This window comes from Brassica napus, chromosome A7 (genome assembly GCF_020379485.1).
Source record: "Brassica napus cultivar Da-Ae chromosome A7, Da-Ae, whole genome shotgun sequence".
NCBI lineage: Eukaryota > Viridiplantae > Streptophyta > Magnoliopsida > Brassicales > Brassicaceae > Brassica > Brassica napus.
Genome location: NC_063440.1, coordinates 19,253,673 through 19,267,339, shown reverse-complemented (window position 1 = coordinate 19,267,339; position 13,667 = coordinate 19,253,673). Strand labels below are relative to the sequence as shown.

General features: G+C 38.1%; 3 protein-coding genes and 2 non-coding genes across 5 annotated transcripts; all 5 read right to left on the bottom strand.

Annotated features, from left to right (window-relative positions):
* Positions 1-699: 699 nt before the first annotated feature.
* Positions 700-790, bottom strand: LOC125576818. The gene has a single exon (XR_007315242.1). It is a non-coding gene; the product is annotated as a small nucleolar RNA snoR116 (small nucleolar RNA).
* Positions 791-842: 52 nt separating this feature from the next.
* LOC125576820 lies at positions 843-919 on the bottom strand. The gene has a single exon (XR_007315244.1). It is a non-coding gene; the product is annotated as a small nucleolar RNA snoR117 (small nucleolar RNA).
* Positions 920-2,325: 1,406 nt separating this feature from the next.
* LOC106353401 (glyceraldehyde-3-phosphate dehydrogenase GAPCP1, chloroplastic) lies at positions 2,326-5,584 on the bottom strand. Its single transcript, XM_013793157.3, has 14 exons — positions 5,276-5,584; positions 4,812-4,888; positions 4,647-4,714; positions 4,537-4,575; positions 4,342-4,442; positions 4,050-4,162; positions 3,859-3,958; positions 3,598-3,744; positions 3,426-3,486; positions 3,231-3,328; positions 3,014-3,156; positions 2,840-2,923; positions 2,665-2,754; positions 2,326-2,581 (listed from the first exon to the last, which is right to left on the bottom strand). The coding sequence occupies exons 1-14, from the start codon at positions 5,363-5,365 to the stop codon at positions 2,527-2,529; spliced, it is 1,266 nt and encodes a 421-aa protein (XP_013648611.2). The 5' UTR covers positions 5,366-5,584; the 3' UTR covers positions 2,326-2,526.
* A 271-nt stretch (positions 5,585-5,855) lies between these two features.
* Positions 5,856-8,772, bottom strand: LOC106403829 (phosphoglycerate kinase 3, cytosolic-like). Its single transcript, XM_048735575.1, has 3 exons — positions 8,578-8,772; positions 6,749-6,820; positions 5,856-6,659 (listed from the first exon to the last, which is right to left on the bottom strand). Exons 1-3 carry the CDS (start codon positions 8,770-8,772, stop codon positions 6,060-6,062), a joined length of 867 nt encoding a protein of 288 aa, XP_048591532.1. The 3' UTR covers positions 5,856-6,059.
* Positions 8,773-11,125: 2,353 nt separating this feature from the next.
* Positions 11,126-13,522, bottom strand: LOC106406490 (phosphoglycerate kinase 3, cytosolic-like). Its single transcript, XM_013847168.3, has 5 exons — positions 13,423-13,522; positions 13,065-13,281; positions 11,904-12,560; positions 11,657-11,815; positions 11,126-11,485 (listed from the first exon to the last, which is right to left on the bottom strand). Exons 2-5 carry the CDS (start codon positions 13,257-13,259, stop codon positions 11,291-11,293), a joined length of 1,206 nt encoding a protein of 401 aa, XP_013702622.2. The 5' UTR covers positions 13,260-13,281; positions 13,423-13,522; the 3' UTR covers positions 11,126-11,290.
* Between the last annotated feature and the right edge of the window lie 145 nt (positions 13,523-13,667).

Below are 13,667 nucleotides of genomic sequence, written 5' to 3'. Positions count from 1 at the left end.
GCCAATGTTATGGCAAATTTTGGTGTTTAGATTGGCAACTTTTAAACTTTCATCTACTATTTATCAAAATTGAATTCAACTGTGTAGTTCTTCATTACAATCCAACATCTTTAATATATGGGTTTCATCAACCAATGTTCAGGATTATTATGTTTACGTTTTCAAGTTTATGTTGTCTGTTGTCAAATGGTTCCATGGTTCAAAGTCTTCGGAGTAAATAGAGTCTTCAAGGCAAGTGCAAAGATGTAAAACAGATACAATATTAATTAGGGACATAGATTTAGGGACATTGATCGGATTGGCCAAAACACATTTTGAAGCCAATAATTAAATCTTTGAACCAAAGTCAATATCGGCAACGTACAGCGCTTTACCCACTATCAAGAAGTGAATCAGAGACTCTAAATTGTTGCCTTTAACGAGCGACCATAACCAAACGCAATACTATTTGAAACAAATAAGTCAGAAGAATCATAGGTATGTAAGGCCTTTTGAATGCACATGAACTATTAAAACTAGATCACGTACCAGAATATCAGCCACATTCAGTTTCGGCAACAAACAGCGCTTAATACACTATTGATAATAAAAAGTGCACCAGCGACTCTAAAATGTTGCCTTTCGGTTCAAAACACAACGACAAAACACTTTCAAAACAAAACAAGACAAAACAGAGCAGATCTCATCAAAAGCAAAACTAGGCTCAGGTTATAATAAAAAAAGAAGTATGCATCAACGAGCTGTGAATCTCTCAAAGTTTGATGGTAATCTTTTCTAATCATCCTCGCCTAACATTAAAAGAACAAAACAATAGAATGTAACGTATATAATAAACAGATCCAAAGCCTCAGAACTTAGAGGTTACAACTCATCAAGGAGAAATCTCAGATGGTACGGACAATCTCACACATCATAGGCTAGGAAATGCAGAAAACATCATAAAGCTACAAGATCTAAAGGAGACAAGAAGTCAGTAAAAACGAATGAAGACTCTTGGTTGATGTATGAAACAATGGAAAAGGCGGCTTATATAGTGAATCAGCTAGGTTTACAAGAAACCCTAAACAAGTAGGTCAACATATGGGCCTCTAAAAATTTTCATAGCCGACTCAAATGTTAAATGGACTGTAAATGATAGATAAACATGCAAAATTAGTTGGGCCCAAAGTATATTCGAAATAGACTGCAATAACCCTTAGGCCTTAACCTGGGGCCTGTAAGATGTAATTTGTAAAACGCTTTCTTCCGAAAACGTGGTAGAGTATGCTCTTGGTTACTCGCCTACTCGGTTCGCGGGTTAACAACCTATTTCCACACCAGAACTATCGTATAGTAACAGATCTACACAAACTTTACACGTAGTCCCAATTCCACCTGTTTCTCTCCAAACCGAAAGTTCGAAATCCGAGTCCCCTGAAGTTTGAAGAACGAACTAATACCAACAAATTCCGGTTTAAAGTAGGTTTAGTATTTTTTTTGTTTTAAAACTAAACCAATGACTAACCTAATTAAACCCAACATGACCCGATTACGATCTGATTAGAGAATTAAACCGGATTAACTCAAAATTAAAATCCCAAGCCCTAAATCCCCAAATCAGAAAATGTGTCTCTCTGTCTCACAAAAAAATAATAGACGATGAAGAATATATGGAAAACAGCGACATGTAATTTTGAAAATCTCTCTCTCTGTCGTTGTTGATTATGTCTATTTTTTTTTTTTTTTTTCAGAAATCAAACATGGATGCTTCATGGACCCATGTTAACGTGGAATGTAATGAGGTTCCAGACTCATTACTCATAGTCTCAGAGTGTGTGGAAAAGGGAAGTCGATGAGAAGGTTTTTGATTTTTCAATTTAGGGTTCTTAAGAAAATTGAAATTGATTTGGGGTTTTTTTAACATGTAGTAGATGTCGGTTGGGTACGTAGTCGGATAGGAGGGTTGGGTCGGGTTTAAAAATTGGTTTTCTGTCCTCTGTTTACATGTGGTTTAGGTTCTAAACCGTTAAAACCAACTCAAATATCGTCTGGAGGAAATCGGGTTTCGAACTTTAGTTTTGGGGAAAAATAAGTTTACATACTTAAATTGTGTGGAATTGAGACTAGGTGTAAAGTTTGTGTGGATCTGTTACTATACGATAGTTCTGGTGTGGAAATAGGTCGTTAACCCTCGGTTCGTTAATCAAATTTCAGTTTTTCATGTTTGAGAACTTCTTGGTTTTGATGTGAAGTTGTCAGTGATCTTATACCAAGGCAGAGCTAAACGATGCACTAAAGACGCTCCCAAACAATTGTTGCTTATGCTACTGATAAAGCTAATCTTGGTAAAGTACAACAAATATCTTATTGAGTCGCATCGTTTTGTCTTTTAGACCAAATCCGTAGTTAAAGATACTGAAACAGAATCAAAAATAAGCAAGGCTCGTTATTCAAACTAAACCTCCTTAAAAGATATAGCAACTAACAGAATCCAAGCCGGCTTTGTAGTAGAAAGTCTCATGCTTGTGGAAGGACCGAGTTGTGTGTTTAGCGGCTGGCTGCTACCAAAGCCATGTGCTCTATAAGGTCAAGCACTCGGTTGCTGCGAGTAAAATTGGGAGACTAACTGTAAGTGTTTGAGATCTAGTTGATATATCTGATTGAGATGAGAAACGACAACTGTACCTGTAACCCCATTCGTTGTCGTACCAAGAGACAAGTTTCACAAAGGACTTGCTCAATCCAATCCCGGCATTGGCGTCAAAGATACTTGACCTGTTATAACCAAAATCGCATCATCACATTGGTCAGTTAACCACAAAGCAAGATTCAGATGGATAGAAAAGAAGAGAGGACCAACCTTGAATCACCCACGAAATCATTGGAGACGACATCTTCATCTGTATACCCGAGAATGCCTTTTAGAGGTCCTTCGGAGGCAAACCTGTTAGAGGTTTAACCAAAACCAGGAGGAGTTAGCACGAGTTGGACTCTAAAACTCAGGAAAAGATAATACTGTGATGAGGAAGCATACTTGATGGCTGCTTTAACATCTTCATAAGAGGCGCCTTTCTCAAGTCGACAAGTTAAGTCCACAACGGAAACATTTGGTGTTGGTACACGGAATGCCATTCCCGTAAGTTTCCCGTTCAATTCTGGCAGAACTTTACCTACAGCCTGTTTCGATCATAAAAACCACGGCTCAGATATGGTTCCAGAATTAGGATAACTACATGGTTGTACACTGGTACCTTTGCAGCACCGGTTGAGCTAGGAATAATGTTCTGGCTAGCTCCCCGGCCTCCTCTCCAGTCCTTCATTGATGGTCCATCCACAGTCTTCTGAGTAGCTGAATATGGAAAGAAAAGACAACAAACACACAAAGGTTAGTTTTATCAGATTCGTAATGTACAGTTATGTACAGCAGGAAAGCAAGAAATGTATACCCGTGGTTGCATGGACAGTTGTCATCAAGCCTTCAACTATACCAAATTCCTCATGCACCACCTGCCAAAAACAGTCAAGTTGGTGACCTTAGCGAGACTATTAGCAATGAATGATTTATTGTTTAAAAACAGGCACAAGCGAGGGAGAACATAATGGTGCAACATTACCAACCTTAGCAAGAGGTGCAAGACAATTGGTGGTACAACTTGCATTGGAGACTATATCCATGTTGGGTTGGTATGTCTTCTCGTTTACCCCAACAACAAACATGGGTGCATCAGCTGAAGGGGCAGAAATTATCACTTTCTTTGCACCACCCTGTAAAACAAATTCAATTAAAAAAAAAGCATATGTCATTTGAAAAACAAGGGTTATTTGAATTAAATGTTATCACAAGTTACGAGGTCAACGTATGTTTGTATGAAAATGCACCTTCAAATGGGATGCAGCCTTTGAGAGGGTGGTGAATACCCCTGAAGACTCAACGACGTAATCAGCTCCAAGATCAGCCCAAGGGATCTCAGCTGGATCTCTGAGAAAGAGTTACAAAAAGATGTTATGTTCTAAACTAGATAGCGTATTCTCTGATCTGCAGGAAACAACAAGCCACTTTGAAGGGATACCTCTTGCTGACGACGTTGACCTTTTTCCCGTTGATCTCCAAAGTAGAATCATCAATGACATTGATGGTCCCCTTGAAATTTCCATGAGTAGAATCATACCTCAACATGTAAGCCTGTGAAGCAGAGATACACATTAAACGTGAAACCCAGACATTTGATCATGGGAAAAGAAGATTTAATATAATGTTGCATTTTTCAAGGTTTTCTCAAACTATACCAGGCTAAAGCAAAAGCAAGAAAGCAACTCAGATTACGAACAGAGCATAAATTGCGTTTCAAGATATAGCCTTACCATGTACTTGGCATCAATGAAAGGGTCATTAACTGCTACAACCTCAATATCATCCCTGGATGTTGCAATGCGGAGGACCAACCTTCCAATCCGACCAAAACCTGTCGTAATCATTGAAAAAATGGAGCTTCTATAAGAAATGAAAAAGTTGGGGGGGCCTTTAAACTGATGAATTGGGAGGCGTCAATCACATACCGTTGATCCCAACCTTAGTCTTTCCGGTGCTACTTGACCCTAATCAAACAAAATGACCAATAAGCAGAAGAACCAAACACATCCACTGACGTAATATTTTTATTACTTACTTTGAACTGCAGGTGGCACTTGAGTAGCAGTAGCCTTGATGGGCTGCACAGCTCTTGCGTTGCATCTTCTGTACATTTGAACATATAAAAAACTCTTAAAAATTAAAAAAAAAAACTGCATTTAGACAAATGACATGACTCGTTACAGAGTTTTTGGCACAGAACTGTAGAGATGAAGATGGCCCAGTAGCAATCGCGGCACCAGAAAAGCTGCGGCTAAATCCAAGACTTGAAGAAGACACCTGAGTTTTTATGAGACAACAAAAAAAAAAAAAGATTCAAATTAAACAGCTCAAAAATCGAGAATATAACTTTTACTTAGTTACGAGATAGATACTTGTTAAAATCTAAACTATCTGAGCTCATTACACATACTGAAAGATCAACAAATAAAACACCAAACCACAGGCCATTTCAACAATCAAAACGAGAGTAACGTCACCATTACGCTGAGAAAAATTATTGAAACAATATATCACATGAAAAAGTACTTCTTCGACGAAGTAAGTAAAGACAGATCAAAGCAGGACCTAAGCTAAAGCTGAATCGAATCGAGCAGAATCAAAATCGAAGCTGAACATAGATAAACTAGTATCACCAGTAAGATTCAAAAACGTCGTGACTCTAACCTTGGAATGATCACACGACGGCGACGAGAAAAAGTCAGCGCGAGTAGCAGCAGCGGCGGCGGCGGATCTGAGGAGAGAAGAGGAAGCCATTGGAGAAATGAAGAGATCTCTCGCCTGGACTGGTCAAAAAAAAAGCCCTAAACAACAACTTGGATGGCTTCTTGGAGTAGGTGTAGAGCCAAACCCCCCAAATATATAAATAAAAACGTGGAGAATCCAAATTGTTCGCAGTGTTTCCTCTTTTTTCCTTATTTAAAATTTAAACAAATGCACTCTTTTCGTCTACTCAACGGAGTGAATGATATTTTAATAGTATGTGCCAACGACTGACTTATACTGTGAAGAGACGACACTCTGTTGCTACTTAAAGTAATGGGTTGCGAATCTGGTGAGGCCCACCTTATTAAAAAACATATACAGATATGATTCGTCCGTCTCCTCTGATATTTGAAGATCTTTTGTCGTTTTAGCATTTGCTGACACGGTGTTGCCAAAAAAGGCCCTTTGGTGTTGCCGCCACGTCAGACGGATCTGGGCCGGGGTTTCTAAAAGCCCTTCCAGCTCCTTCTTGTCAACTTTGGAGTTAAAGTCCACTTTTCAAGGAAACTTTTCAAAACTGACAATGCACCATATTTCTCAATCAAAACGTCATACTATATCTGATAAAGAATGGAGAATCAAAAGAGGGAACAAAACATTCATAATCTGATATGAAACAAACCCCAATTGGTCACTGTTTTTGTCTCATTAGGGATTAGATCAGACACTACAGTGTCTTTTTTGTTCAGACACAAACTGTTGTTACCTTGCTGTTAGCATCAGGAGCGAACTTGTCAGCAATAACCACATCGGTTGGGAGTAAAAGAGAGACACCTCTGGCTTTGGCCTTCTCCATGAGCGACCTGGCCAAGTCAAGCTTGTCCTCTTCCAAAAGGGAAGATCCAACCGCGTGTCCTTGCGCCTTGTAGAAAGTATAAATCATACCTCCGCCGAGCAGGAGGATGTCAACGGTGCACAGGAGTGACTCAATAACACCAATCTTCGTCGAAACCTTTGAACCTCCAACAATGGCGGCAAAAGGCCTCTTGGGGTTTGCTACAGCTCCGACAAGGTAATCAAGCTCCTTCTGCATGAGGAAACCAGCGACAGAAGGCTTCAAGTATTTGGCAACTCCCTCGGTGGAAGCATGGGCTCTATGAGCAGTTCCAAAAGCATCGTTGACATAGACATCAGCAAGGGCAGCAAGTTTCTTTGCGAACTCAGGGTCGTTCTTCTCTTCTTCCTTGTAAAACCTCACGTTCTCCAAGAGAAGAACACCTCCTTCAGGTAGTGCTGCGACTAGTTTCTGGACTTCCTCACCAATAGAGTCATTTGCCATCACAACCTATTAACCCAGTAAATGTTAACTCACAGTAGTGACAGCTGTTGTTCATGAAACTTGAACGCATAGAGGAACAAAGAGCACAAATTAACCTCAACACCAATAAGCTCAGACAATCTCGGCACAAGAAGCTTTAAGCTGAACCTAGGGGTAACACGGCGACCCTGAAACATAAAACTGAGATCAGAGACATCAAACAGTTACTAAAAAGGAAACTTAACGCACGTAGCACACGCACTGCTCAGACATAACATAACTGATTATACTGTTCCAACAGAACTTAGAGCACCTCCAATGGCAAAGAACCTACATCAAGTTTTTAATGATAAAAGCATTAATATTTTGATAATGATTTTCTTTTTTTTTTAATTTTTGTATTTTGTTCCAAAAGTTATTGTCCGAGATCTGGATTTGATCCGAAATCCGCGCTCTAAAAATAAAATATTCGTGGTGCCCGGATACGAACGTGGATAGTAAAATTTTGGATCCGTCCAAACCGAATTTGAATGTAGATATCTTAATTTTTAAGTCAGGATATCCGGATCTGGATCCGTATTTTTAAACACACATTAAGTTTTTAAATTTCATTAATATTTATACATGAATTAATCTTATAATATTATATTTTAGTTTCTGCCGATGGATGTAAACAGGACCGGACCTGACATGCAGACCCATAAGCAACTAAAATATATTTTGCCCTAATTATTGCGAATTTGTTGTATATGAGTTTCAAACTCCGCATTCTAAGTTATTAACAACCAAATTTTGCCATCAGAACTATTAGACATTTAGGAGGGGTTATTGGTAGAAGAATTCAAGAGGATTTATAAAATTTGAGATTTCATTGTTATTGGTTTATGAATTTTTAAAATTTAATTAAAATCCATTGTTATTGGGATAATGACTTTTAAATTCCACTCAAAATTCTTTTGTTATTGGAAAATTTTAGTTTTCATTGATTTTAAGATTCTATTAAAATCTATTGTTATTGGGATGTAAATTCTCTTTGTTTTTACTCATAAGACTAAACTTTGAAAATATCATCTATACCCATAAGATTTTTGAAATATATGCAATAAAATACACTCGCATACAAAAACACACAAAATTGAACAATGAAATAATACAAATCACAACTTTAACATAAAAGTAGAAAACAAATATTAAAAATTTAATGAAAGTAAAAAAAATTAAAATAGTTTTAAAAAGTATTTTCGAAATTCAAAAAGAATTAAAAAAAACAATTTGAAAAAAAAATCGAAAGCTTTTATATAAAAAGTTCAAATTTAAAACCATATATTTTAAAATTATAAAAAATAACTTTTATTTATATATCTATATATTAAAAGGTACAATGACATTTTGTCTTTTTAATAATTGAAATAATTCTTTTTTTTCTCCTATTATACCATTAATTTCTTACTTTAAAAGTTAATAACAATCAATAGAATTCTATATACAAGTAATGAAAATCTATGTAAGAATATTAGATAAAATTTGTCAAATCTAGTTAACTTGTAAATTCTTTTTAACACTATCAGCACTCAAGCTAATGATTGATTAGCTTCAGGCCCAGCCCTGCATGCAAATGCAGCCAGCATCACCCCTTGCAAGGAGAGCGACTCTATTTAAAAAAAAATGATTCACACAAGGCACAAACTATCATGTAATACAGCGAAGACACATATACAGACCGATCTAGTAACAAAAGCAAAACCAAACGAGCTGATAAAATAGATCAGAAAAAAACATATAAGTTTGTACAAAGAGGTGAGAAAACAGATAAACTGAATATCAATGTTCCAAAGAGAGCAACACACTACTTAAAACAAATGATTCACACAAGGTAAAAACTACCATGTTAGTAAAAGCTGTGTAATAAAACCAAACGAAGGAGATAATAAACGAGAAGACATACCAAGTGACTGCAGAGAACAACCCTAGATCCGTTACCCATCAAGTACTTGATGGTGGGAATAGCGGCGCGGATCCTAGTGTCATCAGTGATGTTGGAGTTATCATCCAAAGGAACGCTGAGATCAACACTCACGAGCACGCTCTTTCCCTTCAGATCAGCTTCCATCAATGTTCCTAGGCTTCTCTTCGTCGCCATAGTATATAATACTGCAAGACGCACACCGCCGGGTAAGAGATTGACGCGAATCTTAGTCGAAAGCGATTAGATGAGATTCTAAGAGCACAAGCTAGAGATTACACTCGCATGAGTTGATGCAAAGAGAGACGATGATATAGGAAAAGAGAAATTCTTGGATTCACCCCCTAGTGTGAACCTCTAGATTCACCAACCAATAGTGTTTAAATATTTAATATTTGATATCTTTTAAAAAAGGAAACAAAATTGAATTTCCAAATAAGATTATATTTTTAAAATAAAACAATAAAAATACATAAAAATAGTTACAAAAAATAAATAAATAAATATTATTAAACCTTTAGCAATATACTAAATCCTATACCCTAAATCCTAAACCCTAAATCCTAAATTATAAATCTTAAATCTTGGATAAACCGTAAACCATTGGAAAATTTTAAACCCTAAATCATACATTAAAAACTAAATCTTAATAACACTAAACCCTAAACCCTAATCACTAAACCCTTGGATAAACCCTGAACCCTTGGATAAATCATAAACTCTAAATCAAAAATATTTAAAATAAAACCCTAGAGTTTGTGATTTCTCCAAGGGTTCATAGTTTACCCAAGGTTTAGGGTTTAGTGATTAGGATTTAGGGTTTAGTGTTATTAAAATTTAGTTTTTAATGTATGATTTAGGGTTTAAGATTTTTCAACGTTTAGAGTTTATCCAAAGTTTAAGGTTTAGGGTTTAGGATTTAGGGTATAGGGTTTAGTATTTTGCTGAAGGTTTAACAATATTTATTTATTTATTTTTTGTAACTATTTTCATGTATTTTTATTATTTTATTTTTAAAATATAATTTAATTTGGATATTCAATTGTGTTTCCTTTTTTAAAAGATATCAAATATCAAATACTCAAACACTATTGGTTGGTGAACCTAGAGGTTCACCCTAGGGGGTGAACCCAAGAATTTCTCATAGGAAAATGGACACGTCAACAGACCACGTTATAAATTGTATATAGAGTCGGTTAGAAAAAAATAATCAGAAAATTGTAAAAGTTTGTTTTCTTCTTCATCTCTTTTTCTTGTTACTTTCCTAGAAAATCTCCTATGTTTCCTTCAAAAACCTAAATATCTGATCCCCTTATACTAGCTGTGTTGCCAAAAGCGGGTGATGCCACGTCTGAAATATCTGGGCCGGGGTTTCAGAAAAGCTTTTCCACATCGTTATATCAGCTTAATAAGTAAAGAAACAAAAAGGCGACAGAGACCGAGACTTCTCTCTCTTCTGTGAGATGAGATGAAGCTTTCAGGGGGCTCTATCGACGGTTTCTGTTTCTTGGCTTTGAATCTGGGAAGCGTTGCTCCTTAGGCAGGCTTCGTCGGCTCTGTTTCCGAGAGAAAGAGGCTTTACTGGCTCCGTTTCTCGCCGGCTTATGAGTCCGAGGTGTGGAGGCTCTGTGTCTTGCATCGTCGGTTTTGAGTGTCACCCCTTTTCTTAAGGGTGTGACTTTAGCTTTGTTCTTGATTCATCTGTTCTTGGTTTGGTCTCCTCTGAAGAAATCTCGAATAGATCGAGTAATTATCTTCGATGGTGTTGACGACAAACAAAATGAGATGTGGGATTTCTTTAATCCCGTGATTAGCGGCTTGGAGGCTCAAGAAGAGATCTCGACATGGTTCGATGGAAGCTCTTCGTGAAAGGAGCTCGGCCGTAGGTGGTGGTGGTGAGATCGGGTTCGGTTTCCGGTGTTGGGTTGCATGTTTCCTCCGGCAATGGAGGTTGGAGAAGGGATCTGGTGACACGTGTGCCTCGCAGTTGAGGTTTCAACACGTGCGCCGTGCGTTGGCGTTTGGGGCGGTGGCCTCCTGTTTTTTGGGTATTGTTGTTGGGCCGGTTTTAGGGTTTTCGTTTCTTTTTGTTGGAATTTAGATTTTGGGCCTTTCTTGGGCTTTAGTTGTAATGGTTTTGGATTTGGTCCAGTTGGGCTATTTCCTTATATAATAATATCAGTTGGCAAAAAAAAATATCAGCTTAATAAAACTTTTCAAAACCAGCGGACCATATAATCTCATCAACATCATTTATCAATTGTTCAATCTGGTTCATGGTTAACATTGTTACGAAAAAAAAAAAATCTGGTTCATGGTCAAAGCTTGTGATCCAAGCAAATATCTAATACAGAATGGAGAATCAAAAGAGGAAACAAACATTCATAACCAGGTGATTTCTTTTTCTGTTACGAACAAACAAATTGATGACTGTTTCTCTTATCAGGGAGATTCAATCATTTTGAAACGAATCCAGAGATTCAGACAGCCAACAGTGTGATAGACAATCATATAAAAAACAGGACTTAACTACTCAGAGTTTCATCTCTTTATTATTAAATAGGCTCCAAACTAAAAGAAAGCCGTAGAGAACTCTCAAGCTGACAATATTAATGGCTTGCTCTGGCTACAAGAAAACCAGACGACTTGGTACACGATGTATAATAAATAACATGGACAGGAACTTAAAATATTCTCAAGCGTCGTCGAGAGCGAGGACTCCTGGGAGTGGCTTTCCCTCTAGAAGCTCCAAACTTGCACCGCCTCCTGTAGAGATGTGACTCATCTTGTCAGCCAAACCAACCTTTTCAACGGCAGCGACAGAGTCACCTCCTCCTATGATTGTGGTCACTCCCTTTCCGCTCAGCTCCGCCAGCTGCTTTGCTACAGCCTGGTGATGAAACAAGACAATAGATCAGGTTTCGTTAAGTTGGGGTAGCTTTTTCAGTTAACAAACATGTTGAAGTTACATGACGTTTGATAAAACTTTGGTTTATGTAATTTGGGGCGATAAAATGTTAGTATACGATGAATTTAAAGTAACAGTAACAGTTGCTAGTACCTCAGTTCCAGCTGCAAACTTTTCAAATTCAAAAACACCCATGGGACCATTCCAGATGATGGTCTTGGTTGTGTCCAGCGCTTCGCTGAATGTCTTGATGGAGTCTGGACCAATATCTAGTCCCATCCAGCCATCTGGGATTGCCGTGGCCGGCACTATCTGCAAAGAGTTCACATGTGTCTCAGCTTTTTTAACAGAATAAGATCAAACACACATGTTTTTTTGTTCAGACACAAACTGTTGTTACCTTGCTGTTAGCATCAGGAGCGAATTTGTCAGCAATAACCACATCGGTTGGGAGTAAAAGAGAGACACCTTTGGCTTTGGCCTTCTCCATGAGCGACCTGGCCAAGTCAAGCTTGTCCTCTTCCAAAAGAGAAGATCCGACAGAGTGTCCTTGTGCCTTGTAGAAAGTATAAATCATACCTCCACCAAGAAGAAGGATGTCAACGGTGGACAGGAGCGACTCAATGACACCAATCTTCGTCGAAACCTTTGAACCTCCAACAATGGCGGCAAAAGGATTCTTGGGGTTTACCACAGCTCCGACGAGGTAATCAAGTTCCTTCTGCATGAGGAAACCAGCGACAGAAGGCTTCAAGTATTTGGCAACTCCCTCAGTGGAAGCATGGGCTCTGTGAGCAGTTCCGAAAGCATCGTTGACATAGACATCAGCAAGGGCAGCGAGCTTCTTGGCAAATTCAGGGTCGTTCTTCTCTTCTTCCTTGTAGAACCTCACATTCTCCAATAGCAGAACACCTCCTTCAGGTAGTCCTGCGACTAGTTTCTGGACTTCCTCACCAATAGAGTCATTTGCCATTACAACCTCAATCCCAAGAAGCTCAGACAACCTCGGCACAAGAGGCTTTAAGCTGAATTTAGGGGTAACACCTTTTGGACGACCCTGAAACATATAATTCATATTAGAGACATCCAACAGTTACAAAAAGGAACTCAACGTAAGTAACAAGCATTGTCAAGACATAACATAACTGAATATCAATGTTCAAAGAGCAATTAGAAAAACATGCAAATGCAGCCGGCATCATTTAAGCAAATGATTCACACAAGCATCAACTATCATGTAATAAAACGAAGACATCTACATATACAGACTGATCAAGTAACAAAGCTCTGTAATAAAACCAAACGAGCTAATAAAACAGATCAGACCAAAACAGATAAGGTTGTGTATGAGGTGAAAAAAACAGATAACTGAATACCGATGTTCGAAGGAGAGCGACACTACTTAAACAAATGATTCACACAAGACATAAACTGTCATGTACGAATTCACACAAGACATAAACTGTCATGTACGAAAGCCACATCTACATATGTAACCGATCAAATAAACAAGCTCTGTAATAAAAAAAAACCAAACGAGCTAATAAAGGAGAAGACATACCAAGTGACTGCAGAGAACAACTCTAGATCCGTTTTCCATCAAGTACTTAACGGTAGGAACAGCGGCACGAATCCTGGTGTCATCAGTGATGTTAGAGTTATCATCCAAAGGAACGTTGAGATCAACCCTCACGAACACGCTCTTTCCCTTCAGATCAGCTTCCTTCAACGTTCCAACGCTTCTCTTCGTCGCCATAGTAGATGAACAGATGTAAACACTGCAAGGTGCACAACGCGACTATGAGATTGACCGAGAAACCAAACAAAAACGGTACAACAGATATAGAGCATATGGCGCGAATCTTAATCCAAAGCGATTTGATGAGAATCTAAGAGCACAAGCTAGAGAATATACTCACATGAGTTGACTGATGCTAAGAGAGAGGACGATCGAAGCAGAGATGATGTAGTGGCTGAGTTGGTGGAAGACGAGAGACTGTGCATATAAAAGTAAAATGGTGGGCCCGTGATGATTATTTAATTACGGTTTTTGCCATTATCTCTCCCCTTGGGGTCCACGTGTCATATATAATGGGCCTTGTCTACTCGTAACTAAATTTCTGTATATTGGGCCAAAAGATATTATTGGACCTTAACAGGGCTC

Excerpts from the sequence above, each read along its gene's own strand:
- LOC106353401 (XM_013793157.3), bottom strand. The coding sequence starts at position 5,365 with ATGGCTTCCTCTTCTCTCCTCAGATCCGCCGCCGCCGCTGCTGCTACT. Across the intron at positions 4,889-5,275 it reads CGTCGTGTGATCATTCCAAG|GTGTCTTCTTCAAGTCTTGG; the intron begins GTTAGAGTCACG and ends ATAAAAACTCAG. Across the intron at positions 3,487-3,597 it reads GTCTTGCACCTCTTGCTAAG|GTGGTGCATGAGGAATTTGG; the intron begins GTTGGTAATGTT and ends TGTTTTTGGCAG.
- LOC106403829 (XM_048735575.1), bottom strand. The coding sequence starts at position 8,772 with ATGGCGACGAAGAGAAGCCTAGGAACATTGATGGAAGCTGATCTGAAG. Across the intron at positions 6,821-8,577 it reads TTGTTCTCTGCAGTCACTTG|GGTCGCCGTGTTACCCCTAG; the intron begins GTATGTCTTCTC and ends TTTATGTTTCAG. Across the intron at positions 6,660-6,748 it reads CTGAGCTTATTGGTGTTGAG|GTTGTGATGGCAAATGACTC; the intron begins GTTAATTTGTGC and ends CTGGGTTAATAG.
- LOC106406490 (XM_013847168.3), bottom strand. The coding sequence starts at position 13,259 with ATGGCGACGAAGAGAAGCGTTGGAACGTTGAAGGAAGCTGATCTGAAG. Across the intron at positions 12,561-13,064 it reads TTGTTCTCTGCAGTCACTTG|GGTCGTCCAAAAGGTGTTAC; the intron begins GTATGTCTTCTC and ends TATATGTTTCAG. Across the intron at positions 11,816-11,903 it reads CTCCTGATGCTAACAGCAAG|ATAGTGCCGGCCACGGCAAT; the intron begins GTAACAACAGTT and ends AACTCTTTGCAG.